The sequence below is a fragment of the Phoxinus phoxinus genome (genome assembly GCF_949152265.1).
Source record: "Phoxinus phoxinus genome assembly, chromosome: 1".
Classification (NCBI taxonomy): Eukaryota; Metazoa; Chordata; class Actinopteri; order Cypriniformes; family Leuciscidae; genus Phoxinus; species Phoxinus phoxinus.
The window spans coordinates 1,615,404-1,636,851 of record NC_136876.1 but is presented as its reverse complement, the minus strand read 5'-3'; the positions used below and the strand labels follow the sequence as shown (position 1 = coordinate 1,636,851).

Below are 21,448 nucleotides of genomic sequence, written 5' to 3'. Positions count from 1 at the left end.
TACAGGAGATCTGGAGACATCAGCATAATAAATGAGGTGAAAACAGGAACTATTGTCATGAAATAAAGAGTGTTTTCAGCAGATCTGTTAATATTGATGAGCCTCAGACTATCAACACTCATTCAACAAGCCATTCAGGATCATCAGCAGATCATCTCACTTTATTCTGAGTGTTTGCTGTTAGAAACACATTATTTGAGTCAGGATACATGATAAAAGCCAGTAAAACTGCTATATTGAAAGACAATGCTGTTATTTTTCACAATATAACATGGATAAAACATCAATAATAAAACAAAATAACTTGTAATTTATAATTATATAAAATAATAATTTATATAAAATATAAATGAATAACCTCTCTTTATTACATTAAGGTTATGAACCGCAAAATTTAAAGCTTTAAAAATTTAAAATTTAAAATAAAAATAAATAAATAAACCTTCTCTTTAATCCTCCCTTGTTTGGCTTATGCTACTCTGAGCACTGCCAGAACTTTGTATTTTGAGCACTTCTTGCGTTATTTTTGCCTCTTCACGATGACTCGCTTGCTTTAGTCCTCAGTTGTAAGTCGCTTTGGATAAAAGTGTCTGCTAAATGACTAAATGTAAATGTAAATGTAAAGCACCTTCTCTTAAAGGTAGGTCAGAATTGTCTAAAAAAACTTTTATACGAATTTGTTTAAACTGTCTTTATATACCAATACATAATTACATAAGCACTGTGAAATAGAGAGTATAAAAAACTGAGTGACTAGTGTATTTAATCTTCAATAAACACAGCTCATTAATTCCATTCACTCCCACCTAAACACGGGAGCGCGACTGCGCGCACGTGGGCAGAGCCAGTAATAGCGGCGGTAGTCATGGCGACGGAGAGTGACAGTCGCGCAAGCCAATCACTTATTTCGTCCCGGTAGGAATTAATGAGCTGTGTTTTTTGAAGATTAAATACACTAGAGTCACTCAGTTTTTATACTCTCTTTTTCAAAGTACTTACATTTTAATTATGTATTGGTATATAAAGACAGTTTAAGCCAATTTGAAAAAAAGTTCTTTAGACAATTCTTACCTACCCTACCTTTAAGTGTTGAGCACCTGCAACAGAAAATCTCTGGAGCCGCCACTGGTTGGGTGTAATGCAATACTAACTTAATGAATTACTGTAATTTAATTACTTTTTGTTTTAAAAGTAAAATAAGGAATCACTCTTAAAAAAATGGTAAAGTAATCTTATTACACTGTTGAAGATGTAATTAGCAGCTTTTAGTAGAATAAAGTAAAAATTACGAGTAAATGCGCTAGTCGAACTGCCTCATGGATCTAATAGCAGCTTTTTTATCTGGGGTTTCAACAAAAGGATATTCTACAGGTGCTAATCTACTAACATGGCTTTACTATTTGTCTTAAAACGCTACAGAATATACCGAGCTGGACTTTACAGGACAGAACACTTTTCATACTGGATGGAGGTGATCCTCCTCTGCTTATTCTGAGTATTTTGTGCTTCACTTGAAAAAGTTCCTTTCACCTTTAGTAACTGGAGTCACTTCAGTTCTAAAATAATAATAATGGGAGCCTACTAGGAAAGCTGAAGCTGCGTGGCCCTGATTGGCTGCGGAGGTGTCCCGTGCGCGCGTGACCCCGTGCGCTGGTGGCCGATGACGTCAGCGCTCGCTCGCGCAGTCTACTCTCTTCCCTCATTGAGTTTCAGCGTCGAGTCCTCTGAGGCGAGGAGAGCAGTTCACGGTATTTCTCATCTTTACACAACCAGCAAACACACTTTAAACAGTTTGATTAAGCGACAGACTCATTTCTGTATTGTTTTCATCGATCACGGCGATACTTGAGCGTCTTTTCTGGCGTCTTCTCACTGAAATAAACATGTAGTGCAGCAGCAGCGAGCATGAGGAGAACATGTGGAGTTCATTCAGTCCTGAGCGAGTGTGTGTTCGTTTGTGTGATTGTTTCCATGTTTGGACTGAAAACTGTTCCTGAATGTCAAGTCAAGAGGTAAAGTTTGAGATCTGTGAGGGGAATTGATGGGAAACGATCTCAAGTGTTATACTGATATAAGTTACTTTACATTGAGCCTATATAATGAGCAGTGTTGGGGAAGCTACTCTGAAACTGTAGTTTGACAAGCTACTCGTAAGTTAAAGTAGTTAAACTACAGTCAAGCTACCCTTTTGGAAAAGTAGTTAGCTACACTACAAGTTACTATCAAAAAGTAGCTAGCTACATTGAAACTACTTTTGATTTTTTTTAACAACGTATATTATAAATAACTGAAAGTGTCTGAGGAATGTTTTAAGTAAAATATTTAGTGTTTAAAACAATGCAATACAATTATGATTTCAAAGAGTATTGTGTACACACGACACTCAAATATCTCTGTTTGTTAAAAGTGAAAAATTGCAACAAATATGAACTTGGACAAATAAGGCCATGGGTAATTAACATTAGTTGTTTCTCCATCCTCCAAATCTGCCGCCACGTCTTGCTCCATCATGGATAATATGTTAAAAAAAATCGGGGAGTCGGCCCGATTTTCTCCAGCGTATAGGCTATCCCCTATTGCCAAATCATACACAACCACGTCACAGGCTAGATCGATGGGGGCTGTAGTGGCAGCAACCACACAGCGTGCGCATTATACACTGTCACACACACACACACACTCTCTCTCTCTCCCTCTCTCTCTCTCTCTCTCTCTCCCTCTCGTTTTTTATGTTGAACGGAATGGCTACTGTTATCTGCTTTTCAACAAATCATTTGCACACACATTTCTGTAACTTTTCTATCTGAAGCTATTGCCTGCAGCATTGAAAGCTCCGGTCTCTGTGTTTAGCGCGAATGCTCACGTGATTGCCGCCGGCCCGGGATAAAAGTTGTGCAGGACAGTCGTGCAGTGTACCAGCTGCTTTGACGCGATTATCAGTTTAACTGACTCGTAATGTGTGCACGACCTCCCGAGTGTCCGAACTCGCACCGTGTACGCCCGCCTTAGCCGCAAGATGCGTGATTAAACAACAGGTGGCGGTAATGGCTAAACATTAGTTTGTAATCTAACAAGAAGAAGAATATCCTGGCATCGCGCTGATTCGCGCAGGCTCGACAAAACTCAATGTAGCTTTTGCTCGCGCTACACCGCTACTTGCTGCAAAAAGTAGTTAGCTACTGGAAAAGCTACACTGTTTAAAAAGCAACTGAGTTACTGCCAAGCTACTGAAAAATGTAGTTAAGCTAGTAGCGTCGCTACTTGTAGTTAACTACTCCCCAACACTGATAATGAGCAACGTGAGACATATAAATCAACTCTTAAATGTTAATATTAATAAATGAATAGCGTTTTACTCTTGGAACAATATTGCTTTGTGATGCTATTTATTTTAAAACGTTTTATGATCGTTATCAGTTTCAGCGCCCATAAAATTTTAATGATTTAAGTACTTTGTGATTGTTATAAAATCTAACTATATTTACATTCAAATGTAGCCTACATATTATGCTGCTGTGATTATTTATCTGTAGTGGTTTATGAAGATAAATATCATATTAGTGATTGATGTTTTATCAATGTCATATTTTTTCTTTTTTTTTTAAGTAGAGCAGTTTTACAGGCTTTTATCATGTATCCTGACTCAAATAATGTGTTTCTAACAGCAAACACTCAGAATAAAGTGAGATGATCTGCTGATGATCCTGAATGGCTTGTTGAATGAGTGATAGTCTGAGGCTCATCAATATTAATAGATCTGCTGAAAACACTCTTTATTTCATGACAATAGTTCCTGTTTTCACCTCATTTATTATGCAGATGTCTTCAGATCTCCTGTAAATTGTCACTTAAAGCTAATTTCATTGGTGTCAGCAGACTGAGGGGATTTGTTGGTTACTACCCAAAGTATATTTCTGTTTATGCTTTCAACTGTTTTTCTTACTATTATATACATTATTATATTTTGTTGTCCATGAGCAAAAAACAAACAAACTCAGTAACTTATATATTTTAGATTTGGAAAGATCAGCTCCTCCCACATCAATCACATCATCAGTGAAGCTCCTCCCTCTGTAATTCATCATCAGTGAAGCTCCTCCCACTGCAATTCCCCAATAAATGCTGTAAATCCCCATCAGCTACAAGTGAAGACGAGCATGAAAGCATCAGGAAGAGCTGAAATCTGCAGAGACTGAGTTTATTAAAGAGGACAGTGAGAACACGAGTGATCCAGAACCCTGCAGAATGAAACACACTGAAGATCCTGAAGAACAAAGAGGTTGGTGTTTATTCTTCATTCGTTCATGATGCTGGAGAACATTCATGTTAGAAACATTCAAGCACTTCATCACATTTAGATAAACAGTTCAACTATGACATGGTACAGAATGTTCTGGGTTTTCTTCAACAAATGGTCAGTAAAGGGAGATTTGAGACATTTTTATATTGATTGTCAATATCAGATCAAGGCTAAATACTATTTAACATTTGTTTGAACATAACACAATAGCGTCTCTACTGTAGGCCAACCTAATATTTATCCAAAGGAATCGATATTGAATCAAGATCAGAATCAAATCACAAGTGAAATTTGTGTCAAGCAATAATAAAAACAGTAGCATACAGTCAGCGTACCATGCAAACATTGTGTTGTCACTAAACTTAATACAATTCTGTTTAGTCAGCATCTGACAATCACAATACACTTATAATTGTGATGCACGTTTTTTTTTTTTTTTTTTTTTTACATCCCCACCAATCCCAATCCGCCCATTTTATGTTACGTTATGTTATGTTACATTTTCACTGTTTACAAAGGTTGCTTGTTGTTTCTGATTGCACTTTATATAATTAAATAAAACTAAAACTGGTTTTGAACAATTTATTTGTCATCTGCAGATTGATTTTAAATAGGGGGGGGAAAAATCTATTTAAATCGTAAATCGGATTTTTTGTGAAAAAAGGTAGGTTCGACTCACTGGAGTATAGGAAATTTATAACAGAAACTGAAAAAAGAAAGCAACTCAGACTCAAATGTAAATGTTAACTACTAAGAAATTAAATGTATTGTTATTACGGAAAAAAATGAATTGAATCTTTTGACAAATAAAATGATATAAATAAACAGCAATAATAAACAGTAGTTCAGTTCACAATTGACACCTCAGTTTAATTTGGACATTTAGATTTCAAAAATCAAGATTTAAAACCAGATTTCACAATTCAAAAAACAGTGTCCAGATTAACAAAAGAAAAACAACTTCGGGAATCAGATTCAATGTTCAGCTGTCACTGAATATTTTTAGTTCAGTTCCGGTTCAATAGGAAAAATCCAACGATTGATCCAGGGAAAATCCAGAAGAGCAAAAAAAACAATATAGCACAGTTCAGGGTGAGTATATTTTGTCCTACCAGCTCAGCAAAACAATAGATGTTTTAATTTTCCAGGTACGCTCAAGTAGATGGTTGGCTCGCCATGTCCAAACCACAGACAGAACATCCACAGCAGGGACAGATCAGGACTCAATAGGCAACGATCTCGATGAATTCAGAAACAGAAGAAAAACCTGGCCTTGCAGAAACAAGGCCAAAAATAATCATTATTCAGCTGTTCACTAAACTTTAGATTAAATAAATTGTCTCGTTTATCACACAATTTCCTATGCACTTAACATACATGCTAATCAACCATATGTTCACTTTTAGTACATTGAAACCTATGTGCAAAGCTAGCGTCCCATGTAACATATGTTATTTATGAAGACAACTACTTAAACAAATATACATCATAATATGAACCGTTAAACATTATTTACACAGTTATCATGAAAATATAGATTAAATCACCGTCTTTAGATGCATGTCACATTACATTTCTGTGATAACAAATGATAACTTTCCATATTTCAAAACCACTTGATATACAGGTCCTTCTAAAAAAATTAGCATATTGTGATAAAGTTCATTATTGTCCATAATGTAATGATACAAATTAAACTTTCATATATTTTAGATTCATTACACACCAACTGAAATATTTCAGGTCTTTTATTGTTTTAATACTGATGATTTTGGCATACAGCTCATGAAAACCCTAAATTCCTATCTCAAAAAAATTGCATATTTCATCCGACCAATAAAAGAAAAGGGTTTTTCATACAAAAAAAGTCAACCTTCAAATAATGATGTTCAGTTATGCACTCAATACTTGGTCACAGGCCCGGATTGGCTAATCGGGAGCACCGGGAGAATTCCCGGTGGGCCGGTCTGTTTTATTGGCTAGGAGGGCCGGTGTTGTCATGGCACTGGGTTGAATGTTTTCCCTTTATAGGCTCCAGTCACAGCGCAGCCCCACTATTTTTTTATTATTATTTTCTCGCAGCCCCACAAAAAATAAAGTCAGTTGTTAGAGATGTGCGAACAAAAAAAATAGAGATGTATAAACATGGATAATAGGCGCAAAGGCGGCGCTGAAAAGGCCAGAATAATAAAAAATCTCTAGAAACTCAAGCGGCCAAATAGGCTAGCCTACGAGTCAGAGCCGTAGCCTACCCACCATTGAGTTCTCCGATTTTTCTGAGTGTATAACGTTGTGAAATAATTGCCTAATATTAACTCTAATTTAGAGCCGCAATGATTCGCATATCGCGACGATAACCGACCTCATCATCTGAGCTGCTTCAGCACTCAAACACCGCTCGTCGGCAATGGCAAAATGTTTGAGATGACCGATCAAAGCAAGTGGGATTTATGTTGACAGAAGCGTGAGCGAATCCCAACGCGACGCTTCACGAGATAAGATGCAAGTGGCTAAACTAAACAGCTGTTTTACAATAGAAATTTTAAACAACTGACATAAATAATCAGTTTGCAAAGACTGTCAATCAAAGCTCAGCTTCGGGAAGGGGAGATTTACAGGTAGCCTAAAGATAAAAAGACTGAGAGAAGAATGAGAGAAGGAGATGGAGATGGGAGAGGAGAGCAGGTAGAGGAATAGCCTATTGCATACTGTGCCCAGAATGAGAATAACTATTAAAATTAATTCCTATTTAACACAGATATAGCCTACATAGCCTATGTTCTTTGACAATGACAGTGGAATCATAATATGCCCCCGAACCCCCTAGCCAGATCACTTTTGGGACCTTTGTATTTATAAAACCCTGTGTACGGCTATTGCACTGAATAGAAAATTATATTTTTGAAAAATACAATGAATTACAAGGCTGTACAAAACAGTGCACTATTGCAGACTTATATACTGAGGGTTTAATTACATTATTTTAATATAGTCAGTCGGGAACTAAAGTGGGCCGGTCTAAAGGCATGAAACTCCAGGGCTGAAAATGAGTCCCACTCCGGCCCTGCTTGGTCAGTAATCCTTTAGCAGAAATGACTGCTTCAATGCGGCGTGGCATGGAGGCGATCAGCCGGTGGCACTGCTGAGGTGTTCTGGAGGCCCAGGATGCTTCGATAGCGGCCTTAAGCTCATCCAGAGTGTTGGGTCTTGCGTCTCTCAACTTTCTCTTCATAATATCCCACAGATACTCTATGGGGTTCAGGTCAGGAGAGTTGGCAGGCCAATTGAGCACAGTAATACCATGGTCAGTAAACCATTTACCAGTGGTTTTGGCACTGTGAGCAGGTGCCAGGTCGTGCTGAAAAATGAAATCTTCATCTCCATAAAGCTTTTCAGCAGATGGAAGCATGAAGTGCTCAAATCTCCTGATAGCTCCTGCATTGACCCTGCCCTTGATTAAAACACAGGGGACCAACACCAGCAGCTGACATGGCACCCCAGACCATCACTGACTGTGGGTACTTGACACTGGACTTCAGGCATTTGGGCATTTCCTTCTCCCCAGTCTTCCTCCAGACTCTGGCACCTTGATTTCCGAATGACATGCACAATTTGCTTTCATCCGAAAAAAGTACTTTGGACCACTGAGCAACAGTCCAGTGCTGCTTCTCTTCGCTGTTTCTGGTTCAAAAGTGGCTTGACCTGGGGAATGCGGCACCTGTAGCCCATGTCCTGCACACGCCTGTGCACGGTGGCTCTGGATGCTTCTACTCCACTGCTTCCGCAGGTCCCCCAAGCTCTGGAATCGGTCCTTCTCCACAATCTTCCTCAGGGTCCGGTCACCTCTTCTCGTTGTGCAGCGTTTTTTGCCACACTTTTTCCTTCCCACAGACTCCCCACTGAGGTGCCTTGATACAACACTCTGGGAACAGCCTATTCGTTCAGAAATTTCTTTCGGTCTTACCCTCTTGCTTGAGGGTGTCAATGATGGCCTTCTGGAGAGCAGTCAGGTCGGCAGTCTTACCCATGATTGCGGTTTTGAGTAATGAACCGGGCTGGGAGTTTTTAAAAGCCTCAGGAATCTTTTGCAGGTGTTTAGAGTTAATTAGTTGATTCAGATGATTAGGTTAATAGCTCGTGTAGAGAACCTTTTCATGATATGCTAATTTTGATAGGAATTGATAGGAATTTTGGGTTTTCATGAGCTGTATGCCAAAATCATCAGTATTAAAACAAAAGACCTGAAATATTTCAGTTGGTGTGCAATGAATCTAAAATGTATGAAAGTTTAATTTTTATCATTACATTATGGACAATAATGAGCTTTATCACAATGTGCTAATTTTTTGAGAAGGACCTGTATAGCCTATAATAGCAAAAATGGTACTCACCAAGGAAAAAGTAAGTGAAAGAGAAAAATAAAATAGTTTTCTGTTGGTTTGGCCTTAATCTAGATGGTTTCAGTCTTCTTTTAATGTGCGTTTCTAACTTTTCCCATTCGTCTCGATCTCTTCTTCTGTCGGCTTCCACTACATTTAAAGTGTGACTTCTAAGGATAATTTTCACTAAAATCTATTTTTAGATTATTTCGATTGTCTTTCAGGAGTTATGAACACGATGCACTGTCTAGCGGCAATCTGCGCCTTTTTCTCATTAGTCACACTCTCTGCTGCTCTCGTTTGGTTTCTTCGCGCTGTAAAAACGAACTCACTTCCCGGAGGCGGGACTAACCTCCAACCTCATCCAATCAAATCTTTCTTTGGCCAATTTCTTTTTCTAGATTTACTTTTGTAATATAATATAAAACTTAAATTACTTTATATGTGTTCTTTTGTTATTAATACTAAACAGATATTAATAGTCAAGTCAAGAATATTTGTATAGCGCTTTTCACAATACAGATGGTATCAAAGCAGCTTCACAGTATTAATTAAAATAATAATAAAACGTCCATGTTTGGTAATGCTAATCAATAGTATTATTCATTGATTAATTAAATTGAATATCCCCAATAATGAAAATAAAATAATTATAATTACTTTTAATTTAGTCAGTGACCTGGGTTACATACAGTTTGTGTAAAATGGACTGAGATTATTTTATTGTCTTCCCATCATGGGTCAGAAAGAGCCCAGATGATGTCACTTCCTGAGTGTCACAGTTTTAAGAAATGCTCTGTTTTTGAAAAGAGGAAAATCATGTCAGGAGTAACCGTGTTGAGTGAAACATGTAGGACTAACATGTTCATTTAAAACTAGTTAAAGCCACAGCCACTCTACACTTTGAGCATGTGAAGTTTTCTACAGACACTGCAATGATCGTGAAATGACGTCACATTCTGTGGCAGCTTTTTCACAAACATAAATTGAACGTATAATAATAATAATAAAAATAAACAATGCCACTTGAATGCTTAATGCTTGTTATTTCTCACAGGGTTGTTCACTTGAGCTTGTGTTTCTGGTGTCCCACTTTCACATGCGCATGAATGGAAGTCTATGAAGGAAAAGTCTAGTGTGAACGGCCATTAATAATTAAAACGTTTTTAGTAAAATAAATATCAATCTCAAAGTTGCTGTCAAAACATGGCAGTATGGTATATTTTAATGTTAATATGTTAGATAATTGTGTCATTAATCAAATATATTTAATAGTTCTTGCTAAAGAAACATGGGATCTGTGCCTATAATGTTTTAAAAATAATAATTGGAAGATACATTTCCCTCATTCATGGAAAGTTTCAAGGACATATAATCAAATTATAAAAAGGCATCAAATGATCATAGTTTATTATAACAGTTGTCTACTTTCTACCATTACATCAGGGCTCACTTTCATGTCCTTTCACATTATATTTCTCTCTTTGAAGATAATTATTTTGATGTACTAAAAATTAAATGTAAACATTTTTCTTTGATTTTAGACCTGATGGAAGTGGAGGAGGAGAGTGAAGAACTGAGAGAAGTGAAGGAGGAGAGTGAAGAACTGAGAGAAGTGAAGGAGGAGAGTGAAGAACTGAGAGAAGTGGAGGAGGAGAGTGAAGAACTGAGAGAAGTGAAGGAGGAGAGTGAAGAACTGAGAGAAGTGGAGGAGGAGAGTGAAGAACTGAGAGAAGTGAAGGAGGAGAGTGAAGAACTGAGAGAAGTGGAGGAGGAGAGTGAAGAACTGAGAGAAGTGAAGGAGGAGAGTGAAGAACTGAGAGAAGTGAAGGAGGAGAGTGAAGAACTGAGTGAAGTGAAGAAGGAGAGTGAAGAACTGAGAGAAATGGAGGAGAAGAGTGAAGAACTGAGTGAAGTGAAGGAGGAGAGTGAAGAACTGAGAGAAGTGAAGGAGGAGAGTGAAGAACTGAGAGAAGTGAAGGAGGAGAGTGAAGAACTGAGTGAAGTGAAGGAGGAGAGTGAAGAACTGAGAGAAGTGAAGGAGGAGAGTGAAGAACTGAGTGAAGTGGAGGAGGAACATCATGTCCAACCTGGAGAAAAACCTTTGAGTCGCTCAAAGACTAAACAGACTAAAAATAAATGTTTAAAGAAAAGAAGAGCCAAGAAATCTTTCACCTGCACTCAGTGTGGAAACAGTTTCACAACCAAACGATGTCTTAATCTTCACATGAGGATCCACACCGGAGAGAAGCCGTTCACATGTGATCAATGCGGGAAGAGTTTCAGTCGATCATCAAACCTTAATCTTCACATGAGGATGCACACCGGAGAAAAGCCGTTCTCATGTGATCAGTGTGGGAAGAGTTTCAGTCGATCATCATCCCTTAATCTTCACATCAGGATCCACACTGGAGAGAAGCCGCACACGTGTGATCAGTGTGGAAACAATTTCTCAAGCAAACAAAGACTTAATATTCACACGAGGATCCACACTGGAGAGAAACCGTTCACATGTGATCAGTGCGGGAAGAGATTCAGTCAATTATCACACATTAATGTTCACATGAGGATCCACACCGGAGAGACGCCGTTCTCATGTGATCAATGCGGCAAAACATTTCTCTGTGCATCAGCCCTGAAGACACACCTGACCGTTCATACGAAGGAGAAGCCGCATTCATGTTCTGTGTGTGGAAAGAGTTTTTCACTGCTGCCATATTTACATACACATGAGAAAACTCACACTGGTGTGAGAGAGTACATGTGCTTTGAGTGTGAGAAGACTTTTACTACAGCGGCCATTTTAAAACAGCACCAGAGAATTCACACTGGAGAAAAACCTTACAAGTGTTCACACTGTGACAAGAGATTCAGTCAGTCATCATCTCTGAAATCACATGAGATGATCCACACTGGAGAGAAACCTTACAAGTGTTCACACTGTGACAAGAGATTCAGTCACTCATCATCCCTGAAAGCACATGAGAGGATCCACACTGGAGAGAAACCTTACAAGTGTTCACGCTGTGACAAGAGATTCAGTCAATCATCATCTCTGAAATCACATGAGAGGATCCACACTGGAGGAAAATCGTACAAGTGTTCACACTGTGACAAGAGATTCAGTCAGTTATCATCTCTGAAAAGACATGAGAGGATTCACACTGGAGGAAAATCGTACAAGTGTTCACACTGTGACAAGAGATTCAGTCAGTCATCACATCTGAAAAGACATGAGAGGATCCACACTGGAGAGAAGCCGCACACGTGTGATCAGTGCGGGAAGAGATTCTCTATTAAAAGGAACCTGAAGCGACACATGAAGATCCATACAGTGGAGAAACCACATACGAACTACAACCTGGTTAAGAACTACAGGAAACTATGATCTCTGTAATTGCAAACAAAGGTTTCTGTAACAAATATTAAGTTCTTAATGATGCATCAAATACTTGTGTCATGCAATAAAATGCAAATTGATTATTTAAAAATAATACAATGTGATTTTCTAGATTTTTGATTCTAAAAAATTTGATTTTTGATTTTAGATTCCGTCTCTCACGGTTGAAGTGTACCTATGATAAAAATTACAGACCTCTACATGCTATGTAAGTAGGAAAGCCTGCAAAATCCCCACTGTATTTGCTTGAATGTAAACCGGAGATTGTGATCAATAAACCACAGCTTTTTGTTATGACTGCATCTCCGTGCATGCTTTATGGACCTCTGTATCGGGAGAGACTCCTCCGCTAACCTCAAAGGGCTAAATACATTTTTAAAGAAGATAAGCCTCAACAATTATTGAAGAAAACTCACACTAGAGATCGATCGATGTTCAGCTCAAGTCCCATCCGCGAAAGTTCCTCAACTTTGAAAAAGTAATACCTCGCCAACAGGGACTTTCAGACAGGGAAATATTTACCCGGAACTTCATTTAGACCCTGTTTCCTGCGGTGTAAACACATCGAGTACCAGCCCAAAGTTCCTAGTTCCTGGGGAAAGTTCCTGCGGTGGAAAGGGTCAGATTGAATGTTTGAGTAAACGCATGTAAACAAACAGACAAACAGAGGTTTGGATTGTGCGTTTAAATGCTAAAAGAGCTGCTAGTATTTGTGGCCTGTATTAAATGATGGTTGAGGAGATTGAGACAGCCGCTGTGGCCGAAAAGCTTTTAAATTCACGTATTGCAACGCTTAGAGGCAAATTAGGAGTATGCACAAGGAAAATAAAGGAAATTAAAGTTCCGCTTGCTGAAGGTGGAAACGTTGAAGAGGTAGATTATTGCATTATTCACGACTTCAAATGTGTACATAAAGCAGTGCAAGAGCTCTTAGCCGAAGAAGAAAAGGAAAATTATCATGTAGATTGGTTTGAACCTAGAAGTATAAATTTCGATTACTTTATTAAAGAAGTTGAAATATACACTCACCTAAAGGATTATTAGGAACACCTGTTCAATTTCTCATTAATGCGATTACCTAATCAACCAATCACATGGCAGTTGCTTCAATGCATTTAGGGGTGTGGTCCTGGTCAAGACAAACTCCTGAACTCCAAACTGAATGTCAGAATGGGAAAGATGGTGATTTAAGCAATTTTGAGCGTGGCATGGTTGTTGGTGCCAGACGGGTCGGTCTGAGTATTCTGAGTATCTGCTCAGTTACTGGGATTTTCATGCACAACCATTTCTAGGGTTTACAAAGAATGGTGTGAAAAGGGAAAAACTTCCAGTATGCGGCAGTCCTGTGGGCGGAAATGCCTTGTTGATGCTAGAGGTCAGAGGAGAATGGGCCGACTGATTCAGGCTGATAGAAGAGCAACTTTGACTGAAATAACCACTCGTTACAACCGAGGTATGCAGCAAAGCATTTGTGAAGCCACAACACGCACAACCTTGAGGCGAATGGGCTACAACAGCAGAAGACCCCACCGGCTACCACTCATCTCCACTACAAATAGGAAAAAGAGGCTACATTCAGATGGTAGAGTCAGAATTTGGCGTAAACAGAAAGAGAACATGGATCCATCATGCCTTGTTACCACTGTGCAGGCTGGTGTTGTAATGGTGTGGGGGATGTTTTCTTGGCACACTTTAGGCCCCTTAGTGTCAATTGGGCATCGTTTAAATGCCACGGCCTACCTGAGCATTGTTTCTGACCATGTCAATCCCTTTATGACCACCATATACCCATCCTCTGATGGCTACTTCCAGCAGGATAATGCACCATGTCACAAAGCTCGAATCATTTCAAATTGGTTTCTTGAACATGACAATGAGTTCACTGTACTAAAATGGCCCCCACAGTCACCAGATCTCAACCCAATAGAGCATCTTTGGGATGTGGTGGAACGGCAGCTTCGTCCTCTGGATGTGCATCCCACAAATCTCCATCAACTGCAAGATGCTATCCTATCAATATGGGCCAACATTTCTAAAGAATGCTTTCAGCACCTTGTTGAATCAATGCCACGTAGAATTAAGGCAGTTCTGAAGGCGATAGGGGGTCAAACACAGTATTAGTATGGTGTTCCTAATAATCCTTTAGGTGAGTGTAGAAAAAATAACAACAAAGTCAGCCAATAGCAGTGGAATCAAAAGACAGTATTTCAAACATTTCTAGTGTGTCTGTAAAGTCTACATCATCTAAGGCAGGGATGGGCAAGTCTGGTCCTGGAGGGCCACTGTCCTGCAGTTTAGCTTTAGCCCTGATTAAAACTCACCTGCCTGTATCTATCTAGTAATCCTAAAAACATTGATTGCCTTGTTCAGGTGTGTTTAATTAGGGTTGGAGCTAAACTTGAATGCCTTTATTGTCATTGTACTTTAAAATACAACGAAATTAGGATCGCTCTCCATTGGGCGTGTACAATAAATACATACAATAAATAAACCTTATATATAAAACAGAATAAAAACAGAATAAAAAAAATAGAATTAAAACCGTAATCGCAGTGCAAAAGTTGACAGTGAGTGACTGAGTTTGTCTAACAACATTTGTTCATGGAAACAATTGCATTTGGAAAGAAGCTATTTTTAAATCTGGTGGTTCTTGTTTGTATAGACCTATAACGCCTACCCGAAGGCATCAATTGAAACAGATATTGACCTGGATGAGTATTGTCCTTGATGATGTTCTTAGTTCTTGAGAGAGTACGACTGAGTGCAATGTCTGACAGGGAGGGGAGGGGGCAGCCAATTATGTTTTCTGCTATCTTGATAATTCTCTGCAGAGCCTTTTTTTCCGCAGAAGAACATCCAACAAACCACACCGAAATGCAATATGAAAGAATGCTGTTATATGAAGAAGCAATATGAAGAAGAGTCGCTGCTGTGCCTTTTTTACAACTGTTGTGGTGTTAGTTGTCCATGAGAAGTGATCTGTAATATGGATACCCAGGAATTTAAAAGAGTGAACTCTCTCCACGCATTCGCCATTTATGAGGAGGGGTTGATGGTGTGTGTTACATTTTCTATAGTCTATTATAAGTTCTTTTGTTTTTAGAATGTTTAGAATGAGGTTATTGGCAGAGCACCACTCAGAAAGATTCTGTACTTCTTGCCTGTAGGCGGACTCATCCCCGCCCGTTATAAGTCCTACCACAGTAGTGTCGTCTGCAAACTTTATGATGGAATTGGTGGGAAACGTTGGTAGACAGTCAAAGGTATACAATGAATATAGGAGAGGGCTCAGCACACAGCCCTGTGGTGAGCCGGTGCTAAGCGTAATGGTGGAGGAGATATGGGGACCAATTCGGACAGTCTGTGGACGATTTGACAAAAAGTCTTTTATCCAGCTGCAGATAGGTGGTGAAAGGCTGAGAGTCAAAAGTTTATTTATCAGGATGTCTGGGATAATTGTGTTAAAGGCGGAGCTGTAATCCACGAAGAGCATCCTGACATAGCAGTTTCTCTGTTCGAGATGGCTCAGGGCAGTATGGAGAGTAATGGATAAAGCATCATCAGTGGATCTATTAGACTTGTATGCAAACTGATGATTATCCAAAGAGGAAGGTAGACTGGCTTGCACATGTCTGAGTACCAGTCTCTCAAAGCACTTCATTATGAGAGGGGTGAGGGCCACGGGTCTGTAGTCTGCCATGCTGTTTGGTGCTGATTTCTTGGGAATAGGGATGATAGTTGCTGATTTCAAAGAGGAGGGAACAATGGCCTGGGCGAGAGATAAGTTAAAAATGGTGGTAAAAACAGCAGAGAGTTCATTACAACATGCCCTGAGTACCTTCCCAGGTACCCCATCAGGGCCAGCCGCCTTCCTGGGGTTCACTGCTTTAAGAACCTGTCTCACTTCATGCTGTTGGACCGCGAGAACAGGCATGTCAGTGACCACAGACGGGGTTGAATTGAGAGAGCGCTTGATCTCAAAGCGGGCAAAAAAGTTGTTAAGTTCTTCTGCCAGTTGGGCGCCATTTGTTGTTATTACTGTTTTATTTCTGCCCTGATAGTTAGTGAGATGTTGTAACCCCTGCCACACTCGTCTCGGGTCATTATCCGAGACATAGTTCTCAATTTTCTCTTTGTAGGCCCGTTTAGCGGTCCTAATTCCCCTCTTCAGATCAGTCCTAGCAATGGAATACAGGGCTATATCCCCTAACCTGAAGGCCCAGTCCCGTGCTTTGAGGAGTTTGTATACTTCTGAAGTCATCCATGGCTTCTGGTTAGAAAATACCCTAATGCGTTTATTTACAGTCACATTGTCAATGCAGGTTTTTATATAAAAAAGCACTGTTTCTGTGTACTCATGAAGATCCCCTTGTTCAAAAAGGGACCATTCAGTGCTTGAGAAGCAGTCTTGGAGTTGTGACAGCGCCCCCTCTGGCCATGTTGTAATGATTTTAATACATGGCTTTGTTGTCCTTCTAAGAGAGATGTAAACAGGGAGGAGGAACAGAGAGAGGTGATCTGAGAGCCCCAGGTGAGGGAGGGGCACTGCCCTATAGGCATGCTTTAGGTTACAGTAAACGTGGTCAAGAGTGTTATTTCCCCTGGTGGCGCAATTCACATATTGAGTGAATTTGGGGAGCACTGACTTTAAGCATGCCTGATTAAAATCACCCGCAATCACATGGACTCCGTCCGGGTAAGATTTCTGCAGATTACTGATGGTTTGGTAAAGGTGAGCCAAAGACGAGCTAACATTTGCATCCGGTGGAATATAGACGGCTGTCACAGTTACCACAGTTAGCTCTCTCGGTAGGTAGAAGGGTCTGCATAACACTGACAGAGACTCCAGATCACGAGAACAGTGACTGTCTATAACGCGGCTCTGCTCGCACCAGTTATCATTCACATATACACACAGCCCCCCTCCTCTTTTCTTACCGGTATCTTTGGATCTGTCCTGTCTGTGTAGCGTCCTGTCATTCAACTCGACGGCAGTATCGGGGATCAGAGTGGTAAGCCAGGTTTCGGTGATTATCATTACGTTGCTGTTCCGTATTGAATTATTTGCGGCTAAAAGTAGCTCCAGATCGCCGATCTTATGAACAACAGACCTGGCATTTGAGAGGAAGAGGCTGGGGATCGATGGTCTGTGTGGGTCTTTCCGTAATCTGACACTAAGACCCGCTCTGCAGCCACGCTTCTGTTTCCTCTCCCGCCGGCGTCTGCGTCGTTTTCCTGGAATAACAATCCACGGAGAGCCCGGCTCTCTGGCTATGGAATCGGGAATGCTGAAAGTCTGATGGAAAGATGACATAATTTCCCCAGTGTGGGCAACGCCAATATTTATTAAGTCCTGACGACTGTAGGAGTTTGTTGACTGATACATATCTATCCGTAGCAGCGACCAAATAAATAAAATTAAACACCAACTTGGAGAGCAAGGAGCCGCTGCACTCGCGTGCGCCGCCATTACCATTATGTAAATGTTTTACATCCGGTAAACTCTGCAGGACAGTGGCCCTCCAGGACCGAAGTTGCCCATCCCTGATCTAAGGCCTCTTCTGCAGCTAAAATAGCTGCCACTGAAAAGGCTGCTTTAGAAGCATGTGCCAAAACTCTGCCTGATATACAAGCGTTGCAGATGGAAGAAGCCATTATAAAATCAAAGATTGAAAGAGCAGAGCTGCAAACACAAATGGCAGCAGCAGATGCAAAGATCAAAGTGCTGACAAATAATGCTGAGTCACAAGGTGATGTTATGAATGACTATTATGATGCAAACATGGAAGATAATGTTGAACCCACCTTTACTGATACCTCTGCAATAGAATTCGCTCCTGTGACAACAATACCTAAAACTCCACTCCAGAGAGCAGTTTGTCACGTGCAAAGAAGCTCTCGAGTAGCAGCAGCCACAAGTCCATCAAGTCCACAGTCGGAGGTCAGTAATGGCTCTGACAAAGGCTTAAGCTTAATGGTTCAAAGGCAAAAGGAAATGACTGATCTTATGATTATGCAGCAAAATCTTTCTCTGTTGCCTAAGAGAGAAGTACCTGTTTTTGATGGAGATCCACTGCCCTATCAGTCTTTCTTTCATGATTTTAAATATCTGATTGAAGACAAGACTAGCAGCAGTCAGGATAGACTCTACTTTCTTGAACAGTTCACTGCTGGCCAAGCCAGAGATCTTGTTCGTAGCTGTCTGCACATGGACGCTTCCAGAGGATATACTGAAGCTCAGCAACTTTTAAAGTGACATTTCGGCAATTAAATTATTGCAAATGCTTACGTAGAAAAGGCATTGAATTGGACAGCCATAAAAGCTGATGATGGAAAATCTCTTCATGCCTAGGCTCTATACCTTAGGGAATGTTGCAATGTAATGCAAGATCTAGAATACAGGTGCTGGTCATAATTAGAATATCATGAAAAAGTTTATTTAATTCAGTAATTCCATTCAAAAAGTGAAACTTGTATTATATTCATTCATTCATTACACACAGACGATGCTACATTTCAAATGTTTATTTATTTTAATTTTGATGATTTTAACTGACAACTAATGAAAATCCCAAATTCAGTATCTCAGAAAATGAGAATATTACTTAAGACCAATAAAAATAAAAAAAGGATTTTTAGAAATGCTGGCCAACTGAAAAGTATGAGTATGTACAGCACTCAATACTTAGTTGGGGCTCCTTTTGCCTGAATTACTGCAGCAATGCGGCGTGGCATGGGGTAGATCGGTCTGTGGCACTGCTCAGGTGTTAGAAGAGCCCAGGTTGCTCTGATAGTGGCCTTCAGCTCTTCTGCATTGTTGGGTCTGGCGTATCGCATCTTCCTCTTCACAATACCCCATAGATTTTCTATAGGGTTAACCCCCTGGGGTCGGCAATCACGCCGGCGTGATCTGCTCGCTTTTTTTCTTATCAGTGCAAAAGAGATTAAAAATACTCTGTTGGTTTTGATCTTACATTTAAGTGTTTTACATCATTCGATCCAGTTAAGTTTCTATTTTTTTGTGTATACTCACAATAAAAACAAAGTGTTGTGTCTTTCGCCAAATAAAGAAAAATAAACATGATGCGAGTTCTGCCTTCTCTCTATCAGGGAAGTCCATTCTGAAACGCGTCCGAAAATGAACTAACTCAGCGAATACTTGTCACTCAGGAACGAGAGATTTGTCTTTATGAAGCTAGAATTCTCTTCTTTTAAATAAAGTAATTTTTATAAAAAAAACACTTAGTTTATGTAATCCGTTTGAAACCAAGGAGAGGCACAGTTTTTCGTTCTCCCTTCATAATTTTTAATGAGCTGAGGCCGCTATTCACATGGTAATAGTTTAGGTGATCTATATTCACATGGTAATAGTTTAGGTGATCTACGCATCGCACACGCCCTCCGATCAATGCCATGAAAACGCAGTTTCTTCGTCAGATTAACGGATGGTTCATCGCGTTTTGAGGATGGCACGCTTCTCCGGTAAAGTGGTCCTCCAGATGATTATGGACAGCGAGGAAGAAATCACCTTTTCCTCAGAGAAAGATCGCATCAGACGGAACGGCTGCATTCTCAAGAGTGAATTGATCCCACAGAAGATACAAGTTCGAGTAAGTTGTTTAGTGTTATATAATTCTTTTTCTGATTATATAGAACTCATATGAATTTTCAGACTATATTTTGCTTAGTTTTGGTTAGCTTTTGACATCTTACAGGAAAGATTGCCTTACAATATCCCCAACATTCGTATATGGTCATGCAAACTGTTTCAATGTGATATTACTCTCTAAACATATTTGTATTATATTTCACTCCGTTTTGATTAGCTTATGACACTGATTATCATGCAAAAAATACTGACTTTTGCGTAATGTAGCTTATTTGCGAATGCTTAGGTGTAAATATGATTTCGTGCAAATAGATTTCAGCCTCCGGTAAAATGTGATAGGCCTACTGTCTAAATACTAGACATTATATTTTTATATATAAATGTTCGGTTTTGGTTAGCCTATGACGCTTATCTTGCTAAAATATTGCCACAGATGATTGTGAATACAGGTGTAAATGTTTGAAATGCTCTAAATGCATGCGGTCTATATGGCCATCAACACTCGTGGTGACGCGATCTATGGCCCATAAATAGATATTTCTCCGTCCTATGGCCCATTAACAGATATATAGACTATATGCATTGTGCGTCCATACCCATTAATTGCCCATCTTTGGATAATGTATGCTAACAGTTGTTTTTATTTTTTTAGGAATGTGTCTGCATCACGATCTCCTTCTCCAGCAGAGGGACACGCAGGTGTCGTTCAGTTCTCAATCGAGAATGTTAGTAAGTGCACAGACGTAATATTTTACTGATGAAATGTAATTGTGTTTACATCGTCATAATATACAAGTAGGGCCTACCTATTCTTGTGTGAAATTACAAAAACTGTTGTCTTTTTTTTAATCCATGGCCATTAGTGATTGATGATGATAATAATACAGTTTCTTTGATTGTGTTATCAACAGATGTGACAATGAACATGTCCAAGCACCGGTCCCGAAGAGAGCAGAGGCAAACAAGCAACAGGTCCAAGTCCACCCTGTCATGGTAAACCGAGACTGATGTTGATATGGTTGCACAGACTGCGTGATTCCTGCCCGCACGGGAAACTGGACTGCAACTGAGCTCTGTTGACTCACATACGCCCATGAGTCTGTTTGTAACAGTATACACTACCTTTCTTTCTTTTTTTGAAAGGATGTGTCAAGTTATATTGTTAGGAAAGATTTCTATTTTGAATAAATGCTGTTCTTTTTAATCAGTGAATCATGAAAAAAGTATCACGGGTTATAAAAAAATATTAAGCAGCACAACGGTTTCCAACATTGATAATCCCTGATTATCAAATCATGATATTAGAATGATTTCTGAAGGATCATGTGACACTGAAGACTGGAGTAAGGATGCTGAAAATTCAGCTTTGATCAAAGAAATAAATTATATTTTAAAGTATATTAAAATAGAAAATCATTATTTTTAAATTGTAATAATATTTCACAATATTACTGTTGTTTCTGTATTTTTGATCAAATAAATGCAGCCTTCTTCCAAAAATATTAAAAATGGTAATGTGTCCAAACGTTTGACTGGTACTATATGTTTATATATGTACGGTAGCACTGTGGTCTTGTGAGGCACAACATTTAGTTCCTCCACATAGAGGAATTACAATAAAAACAGATTGAAAAACAAAACCTTTGAATCTCTTCTCATTCTCAGATTCTCCTCTCTGCCTCACAGCACCGTGATGGGGCATTAGCCATTGATGGGGGAGTGTCTATTGTCTCCCCTCATTCATATTCATGGCCATCAAC

General features: G+C 39.4%; 1 protein-coding gene across 3 annotated transcripts; it reads left to right on the top strand.

Annotated features, from left to right (window-relative positions):
• The first annotated feature begins 1,668 nt into the window (after positions 1 to 1,668).
• Positions 1,669 to 12,372, top strand: LOC307006126 (uncharacterized protein). Of its 3 annotated transcripts, XM_079626772.1 has the most exons (4): positions 1,671 to 1,748; positions 4,016 to 4,279; positions 10,224 to 12,088; positions 12,228 to 12,287. In XM_079626772.1, the coding sequence occupies exons 2-3, from the start codon at positions 4,246 to 4,248 to the stop codon at positions 12,065 to 12,067; spliced, it is 1,878 nt and encodes a 625-aa protein (XP_079482898.1). In that variant the 5' UTR covers positions 1,671 to 1,748; positions 4,016 to 4,245; the 3' UTR covers positions 12,068 to 12,088; positions 12,228 to 12,287. The 3 variants fall into 3 exon arrangements, with proteins under 3 accessions (XP_079482896.1, XP_079482898.1, XP_079482897.1); XM_079626770.1 differs by having other exon boundaries at positions 1,669 to 1,748; positions 10,224 to 12,372; XM_079626771.1 differs by lacking the exon at positions 1,671 to 1,748 and adding an exon at positions 1,865 to 2,012 and having other exon boundaries at positions 10,224 to 12,353.
• The last annotated feature ends 9,076 nt before the right edge of the window (positions 12,373 to 21,448 follow it).